General features: G+C 41.6%; 1 protein-coding gene across 1 annotated transcript in view; it reads right to left on the bottom strand.

The window, feature by feature from the left end:
• Positions 1-11,723, bottom strand: part of me1 (malic enzyme 1, NADP(+)-dependent, cytosolic) — an 86,783-nt gene extending 75,060 nt beyond the window's left edge. The window contains exon 1 of the mRNA XM_072668930.1: positions 11,622-11,723. Within this exon, the coding sequence (XP_072525031.1) occupies positions 11,622-11,708 (87 nt within the window). The 5' untranslated portion in view covers positions 11,709-11,723. The remainder of the gene's footprint in view (positions 1-11,621) is intronic.
• Between the last annotated feature and the right edge of the window lie 7,199 nt (positions 11,724-18,922).

An 18,922-nucleotide genomic window follows, 5' to 3' on the forward strand; every position in this document is an offset into this window, starting at 1 on the left:
AGGTTGAGTTCACTATCCAAATAAAGTTACAAAATTTACTGTAACTGACCAAGACAATTCTGTTCAAATTCCTGTAGCATTATTATAGGTTTTATTTTTCACATTTTATCCAATTCTTCACCCATTTTCTTCCAAATTTTTTGCCAATTACCCAACCCATACATACCCCCATCATACATGATGCCCCGAACACTTGTAAGGGTGGATCAACACATGCCCCCCCAGTCAGGATGCTCCTTTTTCGAACCAACGTGCCTGGAGGAAAGCACTGCATACCTGGATTTGACACACCACCATGTCTCGCTGTTGGGAGAGAGTGCCATCAACCCACCCTGGAGAGAGCAAGGCCAATTGTGCTTGACTGGGATTTGAACCAGCAATCCTTAGATCATAATGACAGCGCCTTAGTCCGTCGGACCACTCGGGCCCCCGCTATAGTTTGTTTATAAGAGTTTGTTAATGTTAAAATGTGTTCATTTTCAGTTTATTTAAACATTTAATATTAAGTGCAATATCAGATGCTAACCACAAGCATGCTAAATACAAAATAATGTGCTAACAACAAACTTGTGCACAGACTACACAGACTAACATGCTAACCATAAACTAACCGTGCTAACTGCAAACCAACATGATAACCAATTAATGCGATAACCAAAGTAGCACTGCAGACTATTGACCTAACCACAAACTAACTGCTGGCTAACTACAATGAGATAATGCACTATCCCAAAGCTAACGTGATAATCGCTGCAAACATCTTAAATTGCTCAGTCGGCTGAGTGCACTGTAAACACTAACAAACACAGAAGTGTGCAGAGCGATGCTAATCCGCTCCTGTGTAACAGGCATGTGCTTACTATGTGCATACAGACATCAATGAAACTTATGCCTCAATTAAGTGATAAAATCAGTGGCGCCCATCCGGAGCCGGGTCACGCCAGGTTCCCAGTGCTTTCTCACTCTAACTACAGTTTTCCTCTGTCCAGCTCAAAGCCCACCCACATGGAGGGCAGGCATGTGTAAAAGCCTGCCATCTCTGTTGAAGCAAAAGTGCATAAAGTGAAAATGAGAGATGGACTTGTGCTCTGTCTAATCAAATACCTTTCCTAGCTGAGTGAGCAGAGGCCATGGCTCTGAGCTGATAGAGCGGCAGAGTGGAGGTAATCCCCTCGCTCCCTGAAACAGAGACGCAACGCCTCTCTGAGATCATATTCAGAGCAGAGTTAATCCAGTGTGCATGAAGGTTCTTCCAGTATGAACCTACGGCGCGTGTAGTTTTTCCCGTATGAATCTACACAATACACATACTTTTACTCAAGTCTGGGTCTCTAGTACTTATATATGTGTGATTATGAATCTACAGTGCCAGTATTTTAATGTAGTATTTTTCCAGCATGAATCTACAGTGTGTTGTTTTTCCAGTATAAACCTATAGAGTATTTTTACCAGTATGAATCTACAGTGCGTGTTGTTTTTCCAGTATGAATCTACAGTGCATGTCGTCTTTTCTGCAGTATAAATCTGAACAGTCCGTGTTGTTTTTCCTGTATGAATCTATAGTGCTCCTTGTTTTTCCAGTATGAACCTACTGAGTATTTTTACCAGTATGAATCTACAGTGCGTGTTGTTTTTCCCGTATGAATCTATAGTGCGTGTTGTTTTTTCTGCAGTATGAATCTGAACAGTGCGTGTTGTTTTTCCCGTATGAATCTATAGTGCGTGTTGTTTTTTCTGCAGTATGAATCTGAACAGTGCGTGTTGTTTTTCCCGTATGAATCTATAGTGCGTGTTGTTTTTTCTGCAGTATGAATCTGAACAGTGCGTGTTGTTTTGTCAGTATGAATCTACAGTGCTCATTGTTTTGTCAGTATGAATCTACAGTGCTCATTGTTTTTCCAGTATGAACCTACAGAGTATTTTTTCCAGTATGAATCTACAGTCCGTGTTGCTTTTTCTGCAGTATGAATCTGAACAGTGCGTGTTGTTTTTCCAGTATGAATCTACAGTGCTCATTGTTTTTCCAGTATGAACCTACTGAGTATTTTTTACCAGTATAAATCTACAGTGTGTGTTGTTTTTCCAGTATGAATCTACAGTGCATGTCATTTTTTCTGCAGTATGAATCTGAAAAATGTGTTGTTTTTCCCGTATGAATCTACAGTGTGTGTCGTTTTTTCTGCAGTATGAACCTGAACAGTGCATGTTGTTTTTCCAGTATGAATCTACAGTGTGTGTTGTTTTTCCAGTATGAACCTACTGAGTATTTCTTCCAGTATGAATCTACAGTGCTCATTGTTTTTCCAGTATGAACCTACTGAGTATTTTTACCAGTATAACCCTACTGAGTATTTTTACCGGTATGAATCTACAGTGCGTGTTGTTTTTCCAGTTTGAATCCACAGTGCATGTAATGTTTCTGCAGTATGAATCTGAAAAATGCGTGTTGTTTTTCCCGTATGAATCTATAGTGCTCATTGTTTTTCCAGTATGAACCTACTGAGTATTTTTTCCAGTATGAATCTACAGTGTGTGTCATTTTTTTCTGCAGTATGAATCTACAGTGCATGTCATCTTTTCTGCAGTATAAATCTGAACTGTGCGTGTTGTTTTTCCTGTATGAATCTACAGTGCTCATTGTTTTTCCAGTATGAACCTACTGAGTATTTTTTTACCAGTATGAATCTACAGTGTGTGTTGTTTTTCCAATATGAACCTACTGAGTATTTTTTTTACCAGTATGAATCTACAGTGTGTGTTGTTTTTCCAGTATGAACCTACTGAGTATTTTTTACCAGTATGAATCTACAGTGCATGTCATTTTTTCTGCAGTATGAATCTGAAAAATGCGTGTTGTTTTTCCCGTATGAATCTATAGTGCATGTCGTTTTTTCTGCAGTATAAATCTGAACAGTGCGTGTTGTTTTTCCAGTATGAATCTACAGTGCTCATTGTTTTTCCAGTATGAACCTACAGAGTATTTTTTCCAGTATGAATCTACAGTGCGTGTCGTTTTTTTCTGCAGTATGAATCTGAACAGAGCATGTTGTTTTTCCAGTATGAATCTACAGTGCGTGTTGTTTTTCCCGTATGAATCTATAGTGCATGTCGTTTTTTCTGCAGTATAAATCTGAACAGTGTGTGTTGTTTTTCCAGTATGAATCTACAGTGATCAATGTTTTTCCAGTATGAACCTACAGAGTATTTTTTCCAGTATGAATCTACAGTGCGTGTCGTTTTTTTCTGCAGTATGAATCTGAACAGAGCATGTTGTTTTTCCAGTATGAATCTACAGTGTGTGTCGTTTTTCCAGTATGAATCTACAGTGCGTGTTGTTTTTCCAGTATGAATCTACAGTGCTCATTGTTTTTCCTGTATGAAACTACAGAGTATTTTTTCCAGTATGAATCCACACTGCGTGTTGTTTTTTTTTGCAGTATGAATCTGAACAGTGCATGTTGTTTTTCCAGTATGAATCTACAGTGTGTGTTGTTTTTCCAGTATGAACCTACTGAGTATTTTTTCCAGTATGAATATGTGCAATATTGTGTTTGTGTGTGTGTGTGTGTGTGTGTGTGTATGTGTGTGTGTGTGTTTCCTGTCTCAAGTCTGACCACATCACTAAGTGTAAAGTCTTGGCTGCTGTGGGTGGTCACACCTGGGGGCACACCTGGCCTATCACACATACTTGTGTGGCCCACCTAGAGAGACACGAGAGTCAGCAGCATGTGAGACACACACACACACACACACACAAACACACACACACACACATACATACATAACAGAGCAGAGTCTATTCCACCTCTAAGCAGATATCCAAGTACGCACTGGGTCAGCAGTAGTTACATGTGGTCAGTGCTGTACCATCACTTAAAGTGTACACTTCACAGAAGAAGCACACAGCCTTTTCCACGTTGAGCATTGCAAATTCCCATAGAAGAGGTTAGCTCTCAGCTCCTCTGATTATTTATCCTCAGGTGCTGACTTGCGGCCGAGTGTCATCACAGCTACAGCAGCTACAGAATGAGCTCACAAGCTAACAAGGTTTGGATTTGTCTGTTCTACCAACAGAATCAGCTGACCAGCACATGTGAGCACGAACTGAGCAGGTACTGAGCTGCAGCCAAGTCTTACCAACAACGTCAGCGTGAGGTCATATTCCCATAGTCTCTTGCAACACACCTCAGACCATTAGGAACAAACTGACCAGGGGATGCCAGCACTTGAACAGATGCATGCAGGAGATGCCTGATTGGCAACCAACCTGTGATCATCTGACCGGTACATGGGTTTTTCCAATGCAGGTGCTGACCTTCGGCATGGTTTCACCATTGGATGACTTCACCTATGAACTCACCTACTAAACTATAACCTAGATAGACAAGCACATGGTCAGGAAACAGGGCTCATCAGGCTCTTCTTGATGGGAAACGTTCAGATTTGTCCAAAAAGGAATAGACCATGCACCTGTTGGTGTTGAACAATCCTGACTTCAGGCTTTAGACTGAGAAACTGCTTTGTAAAATACCCCTCAGGTACCTCCCACAAGGGAGCACTGTGGTCAGCAGCTCTGAACACTGAGGTGCCACATTTGCAATTGAGCATGGCTCTTAGCTCCTGTTTTCACCACAAGCTGAAAGAGCATCTGTTAGCTGCCACCACTCTGCAAAAACACGATATGTTACACGCCTGTGTGAGTGAAACCGGATCTCGGCTAGGCCGCTGAAAGTGTTTTGTGTGGTGGCGTTTTCGTTTTTTTAAGCGCTTGGCTTTAATTCGCACAGGCAGGTCATTAAGTCAGATAATACAGGAGCACAGAGGAGGCCTGTGGAAGGCTGGGGGGGCAGCTCCCTCTTCCTCTCTCCTTTTCCACAGAGACTTCTTTCTCTCCTCCGTTCCCCTATCAGGGACGTGCAGAGCACACTGCATGCACAGTTAGAACATCCTGCCTGAACCGCAGATAGAAAGGGTGTGGGCTTTCAGGTGGGAAGGAGTAGGGTAGAGTCAACTCCAGCTTGTGGACGTTAGATCTCGTAGCTCTCGCCACATTGGTCCCAGAGCATCAATTACTACGTTGTGCAGTCCTCTCCCCCGCCGTGGGCTGAAAGCTGAAGACTGGAGAACACTCGTTCCCTGGTAGAACTTGACAGAAAGGCGGTGATGCTGGAAAACCACAGTGGGCCAACTATACACCCTTGGAGAGCTCCACCTTCCTTCCTGCTTAATTTCCTCATTCTGGCTCAAGTGGAGCCTGCACAGTAGGTGTTTCAGCAAGTTAGGTAAAAAAGCTAATTCTTGTTGTCATGAGAAAACCCTCACAAGTCAACATATTTGGTTTGTTTATTTTTTTTTTTTTTATATATATTTAGTTGAAAAATGACAGTTGCCCTTTGCACCGCATGAAGATAAATGGACCAATTTGGAATGCAGATCACACATCAGTTACATTAACAGAAGTTCTTATTTTACTAATTATTGCCATTTTATAGAACATTTTAAAATCTGTGACATAACATTACTTTTAATCTGAGCACTAATGTGTCTGTAGGGATGAATAAGGCCCAAATGTTAATGCTTGTAAATTTTACATTAGCAGTGTCTCGTGAATTGCCCAATTTTTTACTGTGCCAAGATGAAGTGTGTAAACAACATTCACACTATTTCCTGATTTAAAGATTAGCCAGTGTCTGCAGACTCTATTAATCCCCATAAAGCTGGCTAATTTTCTTAGCAGAGAAGCAGCTCCAAATGCAGTCACTTTCTTTTTAATTAATCCAGACCCTCAGACTGTCTGAAAAACAAGGCAATAAGGCCACACTTGGCTCATTAGTCTCAGAGACACAGGGGAACAGAAAGCCACACCATAAAACCATGAGGGAGGCACAAGCCTTGCTACTAGCATCTTGAGGAGCTGTAGCAAAGAGCTGGAGCTGGAGCGTTTTTGTAGCAAAGACAGCATTTGAATGATAATTTATATCAAATATTGTGATCATTTAAATCCATTTATTTTATTCCAAGAATTAGATTCTAGTTCACATAAAACAGAGCGACATCTGTTCAGAATATAGTTATCATTAGAAATGATTGTTATTTACACTAGCCTTCCTCCAGGCCTCTCCTGTGGACGCCAGCCTTCCTTCAGGCCTCTCCTGTGGACCTCAGCCTTCCTCCAGGCCGCTCCTGTGGACGCCAGCCTTCCTCCAGGCCGCTCCAGTGGACACCAGCCTTCTTCCAGGCTGCTCCAGTGGACACCAGCCTTCTTCCAGGCTGCTCCAGTGGACGCCAGCCTTCTTCCAGGCTGCTCCAGTGGACGCCAGCCTTCCTCCAGGCCGCTCCAGTGGACACCAGCCTTCTTCCAGGCCGCTCCAGTGGACACCAGCCTTCTTCCAGGCTGCTCCAGTGGACACAAACCTTCTTCCAGGCTGCTCCAGTGGACACCAGCATTGCTTCAGGCCGCTCCTGTTGACACCAGTGATCTTCCAGGCTATTCTTGTGGACACCAGCCTTCTTCACAGCCATTTCTATGGACACCAGCCTTCCCAAAAGACACCAGCCTTCTTCATGGTGGTTTATTTGGCATCCAGCCTTGAAAAGCCTTGTTTTGCTAGGCCTTACCCTAGAGTTGACTACTATAATGGAACTGTTTTGCTTATAGCGTTATAGGAAGTCCTATACTTTAGTAAAAAGAGCAAATAGCCTTATTGGTAAAGATGCATGTGGGACAAAACAAGGCTTTTCATATTCTCACATTGAGACAGATTTAGGGTACTGCTGGTGTTCATAGGACTGGCCTTGACTAAGGTTAGGGTCTATAAGAACAGCTGTAAAGAAGACTGCTTTCTGCTTTTATTATGCACACTGAATTTGCTCAGTAATACTGTTTATTTCAATAATCCTGCAGACAATCACAGTGTTAATAAATGAACACTACCTCGCCAGCTCATTAAGCACTTTTGATGCCCTGTTGGACTAATCTGAAACCCTACTGGGGCTTGAAATTATCTCACAGAAATACAAAGTCCTGAATCTCAGAACACTCAGAGGATCATCTTCCGAGCTGCCAAAGTGTGTTCCAAAATGCAAAAAGAGACCTGATTAGGTGTAAGTGTTCATAATCCTGCATGAAGTTCATGGGCCTCAGGAATGCACAGTTGGAATGGTGGAAGACATACGTTAGCTCTTTCATCCCTCCAGACGGCAATCAGCACAAATCAAGCCTGGACTCTGGAGTTTATTTTGCCGTGCAGCGCCAAGTGGGCTTTTCCACTTAGACATAGTCCTATCCTAAATATTTAACCAACACTAATCAGAGGGCGTCTGAGAGCCTCCCTTTAGAGTTCCCCGCCACACAGCAGCCCATTCAGATCAGCATTTACCTGACCATGGCCTTGGGCTGAAAGAGAGCCGCCTCTAGCGTGACCTTCTGTGTAAGGTGGGTCACTGTCAAAACAGCTTGTTTGTTTTGTTTTGATCAGACCCACAGTACTGTCCAAAAGCCAGGAATCACTTGTTACATTAATCATATGAAATTAAAAAAGATTATGGTGCATCATAATATCTAAATCTACACTGTCGTTATCACTGACATGCACAGTAAATGTGTTGAGATTTTACCCTAAATAAGCATTTTGTACATATTACTGAGCCTCATTCTGGATATTAAGGTTACTAAAGCTCCATACTGAATATGAGAGGTTACTAGAACTTCATTCTGAATATTCTACAGTTTCTCAGTCAGTTTATAATCAACCTCTGTTCATATTTTTTGTCTCAATTTCTTTTCTCTCTTTTGTATTTGCTAATAATCTGACAGCTTTGAAGGTGAATAAGATGAGCATAATATATAATATATAATCATGCATCTTAAACCAGATGTTTTTTTTTGGGGGGGGGGTTTGTTATAAACAAAAAAATTGACTGCAAACATCTGAACAGTAGTAATATGATCATATCCCAGGGGCTGAAGACTTTCACATTTTTCCTAAGTGAAGCAAAGCAAGCATAAACTCTTACACACACATACCAGAGGTTATCTCTACGGCTGAATAGACACTATGCATTCATATACTGTATAAAGCCGTCATTCATCACGTCCTGCTACGGCACACCTGGATAAAAAATGTGAACTCATTCTCCAAATGACCCTCTACTAAAAGCAGACACACACACACACACACACACACACACACACACACACACACCTGCAGTAGAGCAGAGTCATTAACCTTAATGACAGGCAGTGCTCGAAGTTGTCAGCAGTCGGTTTTGGTCTGTTGGCACTCTGCCAGCAGAGACGATGCTAGATCAGACCCGTGTATCAACCTTTATCAGTGGACAAAGAGGAATTTGTAACATTGGCCATTTTATCAGACACGTCAATCATATAGGTGCACTTTGCAGATGTACAGTTACAGGCAGTATCTCATCGGTTATTGCTCCACTGATAGGCCCCTCTCTACCCCATTCATTAATGGAAAGGGACCAACCCAGGACCACTACAGAAAAGATATTTTTGGGATTCCAAAACATGGTAGAATATCAGTGATCCCCTAAAACAATACATAATTAATACTGTCCTATTAGCTGAAATCAATAACGTGGTTGGCTATGTGGCTTACATGAATGCTACAAGTGAATTAAAAGGATTGATTGAAAAAACTTTCTCACTCAGCAAGGTGCTGCTTTTCACAAAATGCTATGTAGCTTATATAAGCTACTATCAAATGTGAGGTACTGAGGAACTGTGGACTGAGGAGTGAGGCACAATTCAGACATCAGCAGTTAGCTGGCTAACATTGTTCCAATGGCTAACATTGTTCTGGGAAATCTTCTGGGAAAAGAATAATTAGACTGAAATATTGTAAGCTACCTAGCATTTCATTACGAACAGTTTTTTGAGTAAAACAACAATTCTTTATAAATTAGTTCCAATCAGCCATTTCATTTACTGCCAGGTGCCAAGTGCCAGGACTCTTTCATGAAAGGGTCACTGTTATAATATGGAAATGTTTTAATGAAATATTATATATATATATGGCAATGGTCAAAAGCCAATCAGTGTCAAGAGTCCTTCGAGCTTCAAGTTTGGCTCGGCTCGACCCGCCATCCCTTAAAATCTCCGGAAGACAAGCTTCCAGGCTTTTTTTCTGTCCTGGCAACGAAGTGGTGGAACGAACTTTCCCTGGGTGTCCGAACAACAGAGTCACTCACAAAAATTACTGCTACTGTAAATGCTGTAAATGTAAAATTTAAATGGTAATGTAGAATTGCCACAAATAAATGTTCAGGTTTCATTTAGCTTCATTATTGACTGGGTTTTAAAATCTGTGGGCTGAACTAAAGACCTAATCATGGTTGCACTGCTACAGTTAAATAGTGGCTATGAGATATGATTCTAAACAAATTTTGTGACTAGGCCTTCTGCACAGAACTGTATCTGCTTACAAATATGAAAATTATTGGTTTAATATTTATATGTATAGATCCATTCTCAAATAGAAACCTCAGAATTGGAGGTGTTGATACCTCACAAACACAACCCCTTTAGCTGGTCAACCCCCTTTTAGCTGGGCAGCACACAAAGAACAGCCACAGATTCCAACGGAAACTGATCACACAACACTAACACCTGAACTGGCAACAGAGACTAAAGGACTAATCATTTTAATATGATTATCTCTGCCTTATTAGGAAATATTATTAGTAGGGCAGAGCTAAGTGCTCACTTATGTCGAGAGGATATGGAAATTATGCAAACTAATGCACTCAGAATCTGCTGCCCAAATGTGCAGGATTAAGCAACTGGCACGTGAGGGCAACATGAGGGCATGGGATGCTTTACTGGAACAGTTGGACTTTATCCATGTTTAAATGTAGCATTGGGGAAGTTATCTTAGCCTGGCCTGTGAGCTGCAGAGCCTAGCCTTACATATAAGCACACACAACTGTGTTAAGCCATATGCTCTTCAGACGAATTTTGAACTATGATATGATATCGTTTCGACACTTAATCACGGCAATACGCTTGGCAGATAACATTCAAAAGTGTGAGTGTGCATCATAAATTACTGTAAATGAAGGCCATAAAATCTAAATTGCAGTCACGTCATACTGTGCATGAACTGAGGTGAAGAGGGAATAAAATCAAGCCACCAGGATGGTAAAACAGTGTCTCAGACATCATTAGTAATAACCAGCAGGCAGTGTATTAATAACCACTTGGTGTAATAGCCACTTGGAGGTATTTTTTGAAGAGGTTCAGATGTCTGATTCCATTCATCACCATAGTAAACTGCAATCAGTTTCAAATGCTGTATGCCTAGTTAATGACTGGAGCTCCTCTGCCACTCGTACAGGACCTCTACCACAAGAGATGCTTTTTAACTATGACTGCTTTTTAACTATGTCCAGGCTGCTTATTCCAGAGATCACAACTCCCTAAGTTGCACATAGACTGCCCAATAGCCAATAGACACCTACAAACAGACAGAGAAAGGAAGTGCGTGCCATGAGTACCGACAGTACTGTACTATATATATATATATATATATTGCATAGAGTGGATAACCCCAATGGAAAGGTCATTATTATTAATTATCTGTCAAGGTATGGAATATATTAGTCAGCGATTGCCTAATAACAGTTACTTCCTGAACTGGATGTGTCTATCTATCTGCCTACCTTTCTACCAAACTATCATGTATCTACCTGTCTATCTATCTATCTATCTATCTATTTGTCTATGTATCTATCTATCTGTCTATCTTTCCATCGGTCTGTTCATCTATATATATATATATAATCAACTTTTTGTATATCTATCTATCTGTCTATGTATCTATTTATATATCTATATGTCTATCTATCTGTCTATCTCTCTATCTATCTGTCTATCTATCTGTCTGTCTGTCTGTTTATCTGTCTATCTATCTATCTGTCTATCTCTCTATCTATCTGTCTGTCTATCTGTCTATCTCTCTATCTATCTGTCTGTCTATCTGTCTGTCTATCTGTCTGTCTGTCTATCTGTCTGTCTGTCTGTCTGTCTGTCTATCTGTCTGTCTATCTATCTGTTCATCTATCTATGCATCTATAACCAACGTTTTTCTATCTATCTAATAAAGATAACCTTATTTCTCAGTCATCTGTCAAGGTGTGGGAAATATTAGGCAGCAAGTGAACAGTTACTTCTTGAACCGGATGTGTTGGAAGCAGGAAAAATCTGGGAATCTGAGTCAATCTGACATGGTGTCTATCATGTAAATAACCCTGACCTGAGTTATCAGTTGTTTTGGCTGCAGACTGGCCTTCGATCTGACCTTTCAGCAGCATGTGTGCAGCTTACACCGTTTACTGGAGTTTAGCTCTAGTGCCACAGAAGGCAAAAAAACAGCCCACAAACGCAGGAATACAAACGAGAGTTTGTGTGTGTGTGTGTGTTTGTGTGCTGGGTGGTGGGTGTGTGGGTGGGATTGTTGTCTTTAGCCAGCACGCGCACACACGCCGCCTCTTTAAACCTAATTATAGCTCGTGAAGCTGACACCTCTGTAAAGCATGCCTGTCTGTTTCAGCCACCAAACTCCAAAACAGCGAAGCTGATCTCCGAGGTGGGGGGTTACCTTGTTCAGGTGAGGGTTGCGGGTGATGTCATACCCTCTTTTCTTCGTGTGGACGAAAGTTTTGCCCTGTTCTCCTGACCTGTCCATCTCCCAGTCCGCGGATTCCTGTCTGGCCAAAGCGCGTGCCATGTTTTCAGGCCTTCTCCTTTAAATAGCGCCGGTCACCGCCCCCCCCCCCCCCCCCCCCACACACAGCCCCACCCCACCCCACCCCACCCCCCAGCCTGCCCCGGAGGAAGCCTCTGCTGGATTACACCGCCGCTTCGCAGCCTATGACACGCGATTATGATGGGCAGATTTAACGCTGTGATAAAGGCCAGCCAATCCTGATGACAAGTACAGGGCTTATATTAGCCACGGGTGCGGTCACTAGACAGCCATTTGCTAACACTGATAGAGCTGCGGCTGTGGTCATTATTCAGAAAATGCATTTTTAAACAGAAACAAAACCTTCTGTGTAAAAGTATGTTTTGAATATTAATAACAGGAGAGGAGCTGCAGCTTTACACCTACACATACAACACAATGACTATACTTTATATGTATCTACATAAATATGTATAAGTATATATATATATGTATACATCTACAGTATGACTTTATCATTATAGAAAAAAATATAATAAATATGCCGTATTCTGTGCATTGACACAATTTCTATTTATTTAGCCTCCTGAAATCCACATCATATTATATATTATTAAATATAATCTTTGTACCCACCCTATTTTATGTTTTCATTTTTATTATATGTTAATTCAGTAAATAGCTGACCAAACTTTGACCAATATTACTGCATATGAATAAGATAAATCCGTGTTGGGCAATACAGACAGTCTGTCACAGTGTCTCACTGTAATAGTCTCACTCATTCTCACTAGAATGACAAATGTCTTAATCCAGCATTGAAATTTTCATATTTCACACCTGTCACATGTCAGTGTTTTAAAGGTTTTCCCTTTTTTAAAAATCCCCCAATAAGCATCAAAGGAGGAACTGGAGTTGTTGCATGACAGGGCTGTGTGTGTAGTAGTGTGTGTGTATGAGTAGCACAGCAGGTCAGGGTCAGCTCAGTGTTGGAGGCTAGTCTGGCCGTGGTTGGGTAATAGCCATGTGTGGTAGAACATTACTGAGAACGACTGAGGGACAGAGAGGCGGGGTTAAGGCTGAGGGATGAAGAGACAGTGTGTAAAGTTCTGAGTAATGAAGAATAATAATAAAGGAAGTTCTCAGTCAGATCATGAGATCATCCGATGTTATGATCTACGGTGGTTTTTACCTGTTGTTTCTGCAGCTTAATGGACTGTTCTATTTCTTGGGCTAACGAGAACGCCATAAAATCAAACCATGGCCCCGTTTACATCGTGTCACTTTATGAGTATCAGGATTATATCTGGATAAGGCCAAGTTTACACCTGGTCACTTCATGTGACTAGTATCGGGATTGTATCCTGGCAAGATTTTGGCCATGCATTTACACTCGGTACTCAAATACGTCTCTGGTTAGTCAGATAGAAATCTGACTGCTCTGTGGGACGGAATATAAAATAAATTGCTATATATATAAATAAATAAATTAATAAATTTGCACGTGGTGTTTTAGGGTCAACTAGCTTTTTTTCACCTTGGTTTGGGTTATTTTCACACAGTAAAAAAAAAAAAAGCACACTGAAATGCATCACAACAAACCATGGGAGAACCATGGGAGCTCTCTGTTAGTTGGTCAGACCTGTCTGGGACGGGAGTCTGGTTTAATCAGAGTAAAAAAGTGCAGGTGTAAAAATGCCCTCAGACCACCCTCTGAAGTGTTTAAATGTGTCTTGGGTGCGTTCACGTTTGCATTTTTATGTGTAAACCACACATTCAAAACAGATCAACAAATCCGATCCCTCAAACCACTTCAGGACGTCACCCCACTTCAGTCTGAGACGCATTAGAGCCACATGTTACATCAGGGTAAACACATCTGTCTGTCCACGGTGCATTTGACAACCAAATTTACATATTCCATCCCACTCAGCAATTACATTACGGCCTACCTAACCGAGTTCCAGCTGCATTTGACCATCTAGTGTAAAGTCATGTGGCTAAAATCTTATGATCACTTATTAATCTTAGAGTGACACATCACTTCCACTGAGACAGATCCCCCTATGCTTTTGCAGGAGGTCCCGGGGTTTAGAGACTACACAAGGTGCAGATAAGTAAGTGTGTGTCTGAGAGAGAGCGAGACAGTGAGAAACAGGACGTGAACTGTCCAGCTGATTGTGTGTGTGACATGTCATATTTAGGCAGACGTTTTCTCCAAAAGCAAAATTTATTCAGGTGAAATGATTCGGAATAAGAATTTAAAAGCGCATAATTTAGTCGTGGCTCAGCAGTGTGAGTGTGTGGGAGGGGGGGGGGGAATGGGGGTGGAGGTAAAAACTGTGAAATTCAAACAGCTTCAAGGTCCAATGGCAGAAGCATTACGGGTGTTTGTAGTCAATATATGTGGAGAGCTGATAACAAACAGACACTGGGTGTAGCCCGGGAGAAAGTAACTGAATGAACTCAGTTTGACTAAAGGGAAAATATCTCTATTTACCCATACAGTCATGGTCAAAAATATTGGCACTAGGCAGAAAACTGGCAGAAAATGCACCACTTCTCCTTGGACATTGTTGCAAGGTCGAATGCTTTGGTATTCACGAGTGTATTCATATAGCTCACATTGGAGTATTTAGTCAGTCACCAATTGTGCAAGTTCTCCCACTTAAAAAAATGAGAGAGGCCTGTAATTGACATCATAGGTAGATCTCAACTATGAGAGACAAAATGAGGGGAAAAAATCTGAAAATCACATTGTCTGATTTTTAAAGAATTTATTTGCAAATAATGGTGGAAAATAAGTATTTGGTCACCTACAAACAAGCAAGATTTCTGGCTGTCACAGACCTGTAACTTCTTCTTTAAGGGGCTTCTCTGTCCTCCACTCATTACCTGTATTAATGGCACAGAACAGAACACAAGAACAGTGAGCAAAAATCCCAGAACCACACGGGGGGACCTAGTAAATGACCTGCAGAAGCTGGGACCAACATTACAAAGGCTACCATCAGTAACACACTACGCCGCCAGGGACTCAGATCTTGCATTGCCAGACCTGTTCCCCTGCTTAAGCCAGTACATATCTCAGCCCGTCTGAAGTTTGCTAGAGAGCATTTGGATGTTCCGGAAGAGTATTGGAAGAATGTCTTATGGTCAGATGAAACCAAAGTAAAACTGTTTGGTACAAACACAACTGTGAAGCATGGGGGTGGCAACATCATGCTTTGGGGCTGTTTCTCTGCAAAGGGACTAGGACGACTGGTCCGTGTACATGAAAGAATGAATGGGGCCATGTATTGTAAGATTTTGAGTGCAAATCTCTTTCCATCAGCAAGGGCATTGAAGATGAAACGTGGCTGGGTCTTTCAGCATGACAATGATCCCAAGCACACTGCCAGGGCAACAAAGAAGTGGCTTTGTAAGAAGCATTTCAAGGTCTTGGAGTGGCCTAGCCAGTCTCCAGATCTCAACCCCATTGAAAACCTTTGGAGGGAGTTGAAAGTCTGTGTTGCCCGCCGACAGCCCCAAAACATCACTGCTCTAGAGGAGATCTGAATGGAGGAATGGGCCAACATACCAGCAACGGTGTGCGCCAACCTTGTGAAGACTTACAGAAAACGTTTGACCTCTGTTATTGCCAACAAAGGATATAACAAAGTATTGAGATTAACTTTTGTCATTGACCAAATACTTATTTTCCACCATTATTTGCAAATAAATTCTTTAAAAATCAGACAATGTGATTTTCTGAATTTGTTTTCTCATTTTGTTCTCATAGTTGAGGTCTACCCATGATGTCAATTACCGGCCTCTCTCATCTTTTTAAGTAGGAGAACTTATTATACTTTTTTTCCCCACTGTATTTGGTAGCACACCATTTGTGATGCATGAGTTTCTTACATCTCTCTGCTGGAATTTTAGAGCACTCTTCCTTTGCCATCTTCTCCAGGTCTCAGATATTATGATCTACTGTGGTTTTTACCTGTTGTTTCTGCAGCTCAGACTGTTAATAGCCACAGTTCTTGGGGTCTGGGTTCTTCGTGGTCTGGGATGTATAACTGTTAATCGAACCATGGCTCCATTGACATCTCATCACTTCATGAGTGTTGATGATCAGGTGTTATATCTGGATAAGGCCTCAATGAGGCTATTCTCAGTCTAGCAGTGATGCTGAGGTGTTTAAACACTCCAGCAGCACTGCTGTGTCTGATTCAATCGTACCAGCCTAACACACAACACTACTAACACGCCACCACCATATCAGTATCACTGTAGAGCTGGGAATGAACCACTACCCAAATACAAATACATAGCTGCTCTGTGGTGGTACTGTGGGGTCCTGACCATTGAAAAACAGGGCGAAAGGATGCTAACAAAGTCTGCAGAGAAACAGATGGACTACAGTCTGGAATTCAAGAACTACAAAGTGCTCCTTTACGGTGGGTGAAGCCAATATGATGTGCCAAATTTATTCCAAAGCAGGGGTTAAGTCATGGCCGACAATTCTAATAGTATCTATTCTGAGGAAATGCTAAAATGCAACAGTTTGAGTTTGTGCAATCTGGCTAACATTCAGGTGGCATGCTTTTAACATTCTGCCTGCACAGGCACAGATCGCCTGGGCTGATAGGGCAGGCTGCTGAGTCACTGTGACAGCAGGAATGGACACCCAAACGCTGCTTGAGGGAGTGAGGGAGTCCAATTCCATACTAAACACTCAGACTGCATCCCTTATTCCCTGATTAACGGATAGACCAGATTAAGATCCTCTGGTTCCCTGAGCTGTGGAGTTAGAGAGCTCTGTCCCCTAGAACTCCACACGCTCCCTATTACACATATAATAAGCTAAGAGTGAGCTTAATGCATCACCTGTTCTCAGTGTGAACTATCGCACACCTTCGGCCTGAACTTGCTGATAACGTGCAGAATGAGTTCAGCTGTCAGCTTTATTACAACATAAATGCTCCGTTCATGCTGCTCTCTGTTCATGCTGTTACGTAAGTATAGAGGGAAGCTGATGTGGCTGACTCAACAGAAAGCATGTGTATGTGTGTGCTTCATTCTCAAACTAATTACACAATGATGGACTTTGGCCTGCAGTATATTTAGAGCTACTTAAGGGCATGTTTGATGATTATAATTCTCATGGACACGCACACACACCACTGTCCAAGTAAATTAGCACCAATCAGCAAATTAAAGGGACAATATTCTACATTTTTATTATATACTACTTATATACAAATACAATATTCACAAGCAGCAGTTCTCGGGGAACAAACACTGTGTGTCAGTAGAGCACAAATGATGGCTTGCTTATAACCATACCCAGCCAACTTGCTCATGTGGGGCTCACATGGGTGGAATGGGGGCTAGGGGGTTCAAGGTGGGCATGGCCTCTGAGTGGGTTTGTACATATGTTTTTACTGGCACCCAGTTGGGCTTCCCAAATGGGCCCCATTGTTACAGCCCACCCTAATCTCACATGGGTCAGATCTAGGCATTCACTGGGTAAGGTTAAACAACAATTATTTTTCTTGTTATCCATGCTTGTAATGGCCAGTTATTTTGAGAATCATAATCTGGTGAGATGTGGCCGTCCGGATTAAGCAAAGCACACCACTGTACCATCACTCTGCATATCTTGATGGAAATAATGTTAAGTCATTCTACAGCAGTACCCATGGATATATATGTATGTGTGTATATATATATACATTTATATTATTATTATATAAATATTATTATATTTAGAATGGCTTAATGGCTATTCTATACCTAGATCTATCTCAAAAGGACCTTTTGACCTTTTGACCCTGGCACAGTAAGACTTTTTGAACAAATACACTATATATATATATATATATATATATATAGTAACATTTTTTAATATATTTTTTCTCACAGTTGTAATTCTACAGCAGTACCCCTGTATTTATTTTTCACTTTATCTGTCACTGCCCATGAGTTCTCATGTGTGAATAAAGTGGATGAGGAGTGGATAAGTATCTCAGCCAATGTTTATCCTTTTCTGTGTGAAATTCATGAGAATTTGTTACGGCTTTGTTCAGCAGCGGCTAAACAGCTTTCTGTCCTGACATGTGAAAATTGATGTCCAGAAGAGTTGTCGTTATGCACTGTGTGTGGAAGTGATGGTGAGGAATGCTGTGTATTTGAGTGTGCAGGTGAGATGAGAAGAGCAGGTGAGGGGGCACACATAAGTGCCTGGTTTTGTCTTCTTTGTTTTGGTAAAAACCTCCCTTGAGGAACTGCGTTAGTCACACTTGCAGGATGCTATTAGTCAGGGTTTATCACTTTTACTTTTGATACCAATTCGACAACACCTGTTTCAGTGGCACCACAAACTGGCCTACTTAATACCCGTTTCTCAGCATGTTTGGTGCTTCTTTAACTTAGCCCTGCAGCTAGGAAGCTAGTGTCGCTCATAATGGAAAGCTTATACCACTCCAGTTAGCATGGTGCTAACCGCATATCATCATCACACTTTCTTCTCAGACCATGTGGAGGTGTTCAGTAATCTCTAGGAGACTTGCTTATGTGGTTTCTGACACTGTATGACTCGTCTATAAACATGGAGAAACCACGGTAAGCTGGCATGCTGATAGGCTGTAGGCCTCCACTGCTGTGAGCCACTTTAGCCTCGTAGCTTCAGTATATAATTACAGATGTTTCACAAACTTCAGACTCCAAAGACGTGTTTTCAGTGACTGACTACATTGAGGTAAGGGGGTGGGGGTGTTTAATGGCTGATTTCCTCCTGTTGCACAGCTCCAGTGACGCTCACTTAACACACGTGGATAAATGTCAACAGTTGTTCTCAGAGCAGAGCCCCCTCAAACAAACAGAGGCGTTTCTCCAGCTGAATGACCCTATTAGAGGCCACCTACGTGGAGTGTGTATGCCTCTGTTTTGGTGAAGCTTTGGTCACTCTAGTGTATAGATATTTGGGATATTTGGGTACGGGTAAGTGAAAGCAGACGTTGTAGATGTACACTTTACCAGTAAACTTCATACATGGGTATGAATGGAGTCTTTGGCGTATTGGTTCCTCTCAGTGGTTCTTGCTCATGCTCTTTGGAAGTCTCAGTTCTTAATAGTGTTATTTCTGCATGCTCTCTTAGAGAGTTTCTCTTTTTGAGTATATAGTTTTCTCCTTTTGCTTATATGAGTCATTGTTCCCCTCAGTGTTC

This window comes from Salminus brasiliensis, chromosome 23 (genome assembly GCF_030463535.1).
Source record: "Salminus brasiliensis chromosome 23, fSalBra1.hap2, whole genome shotgun sequence".
NCBI lineage: Eukaryota > Metazoa > Chordata > Actinopteri > Characiformes > Bryconidae > Salminus > Salminus brasiliensis.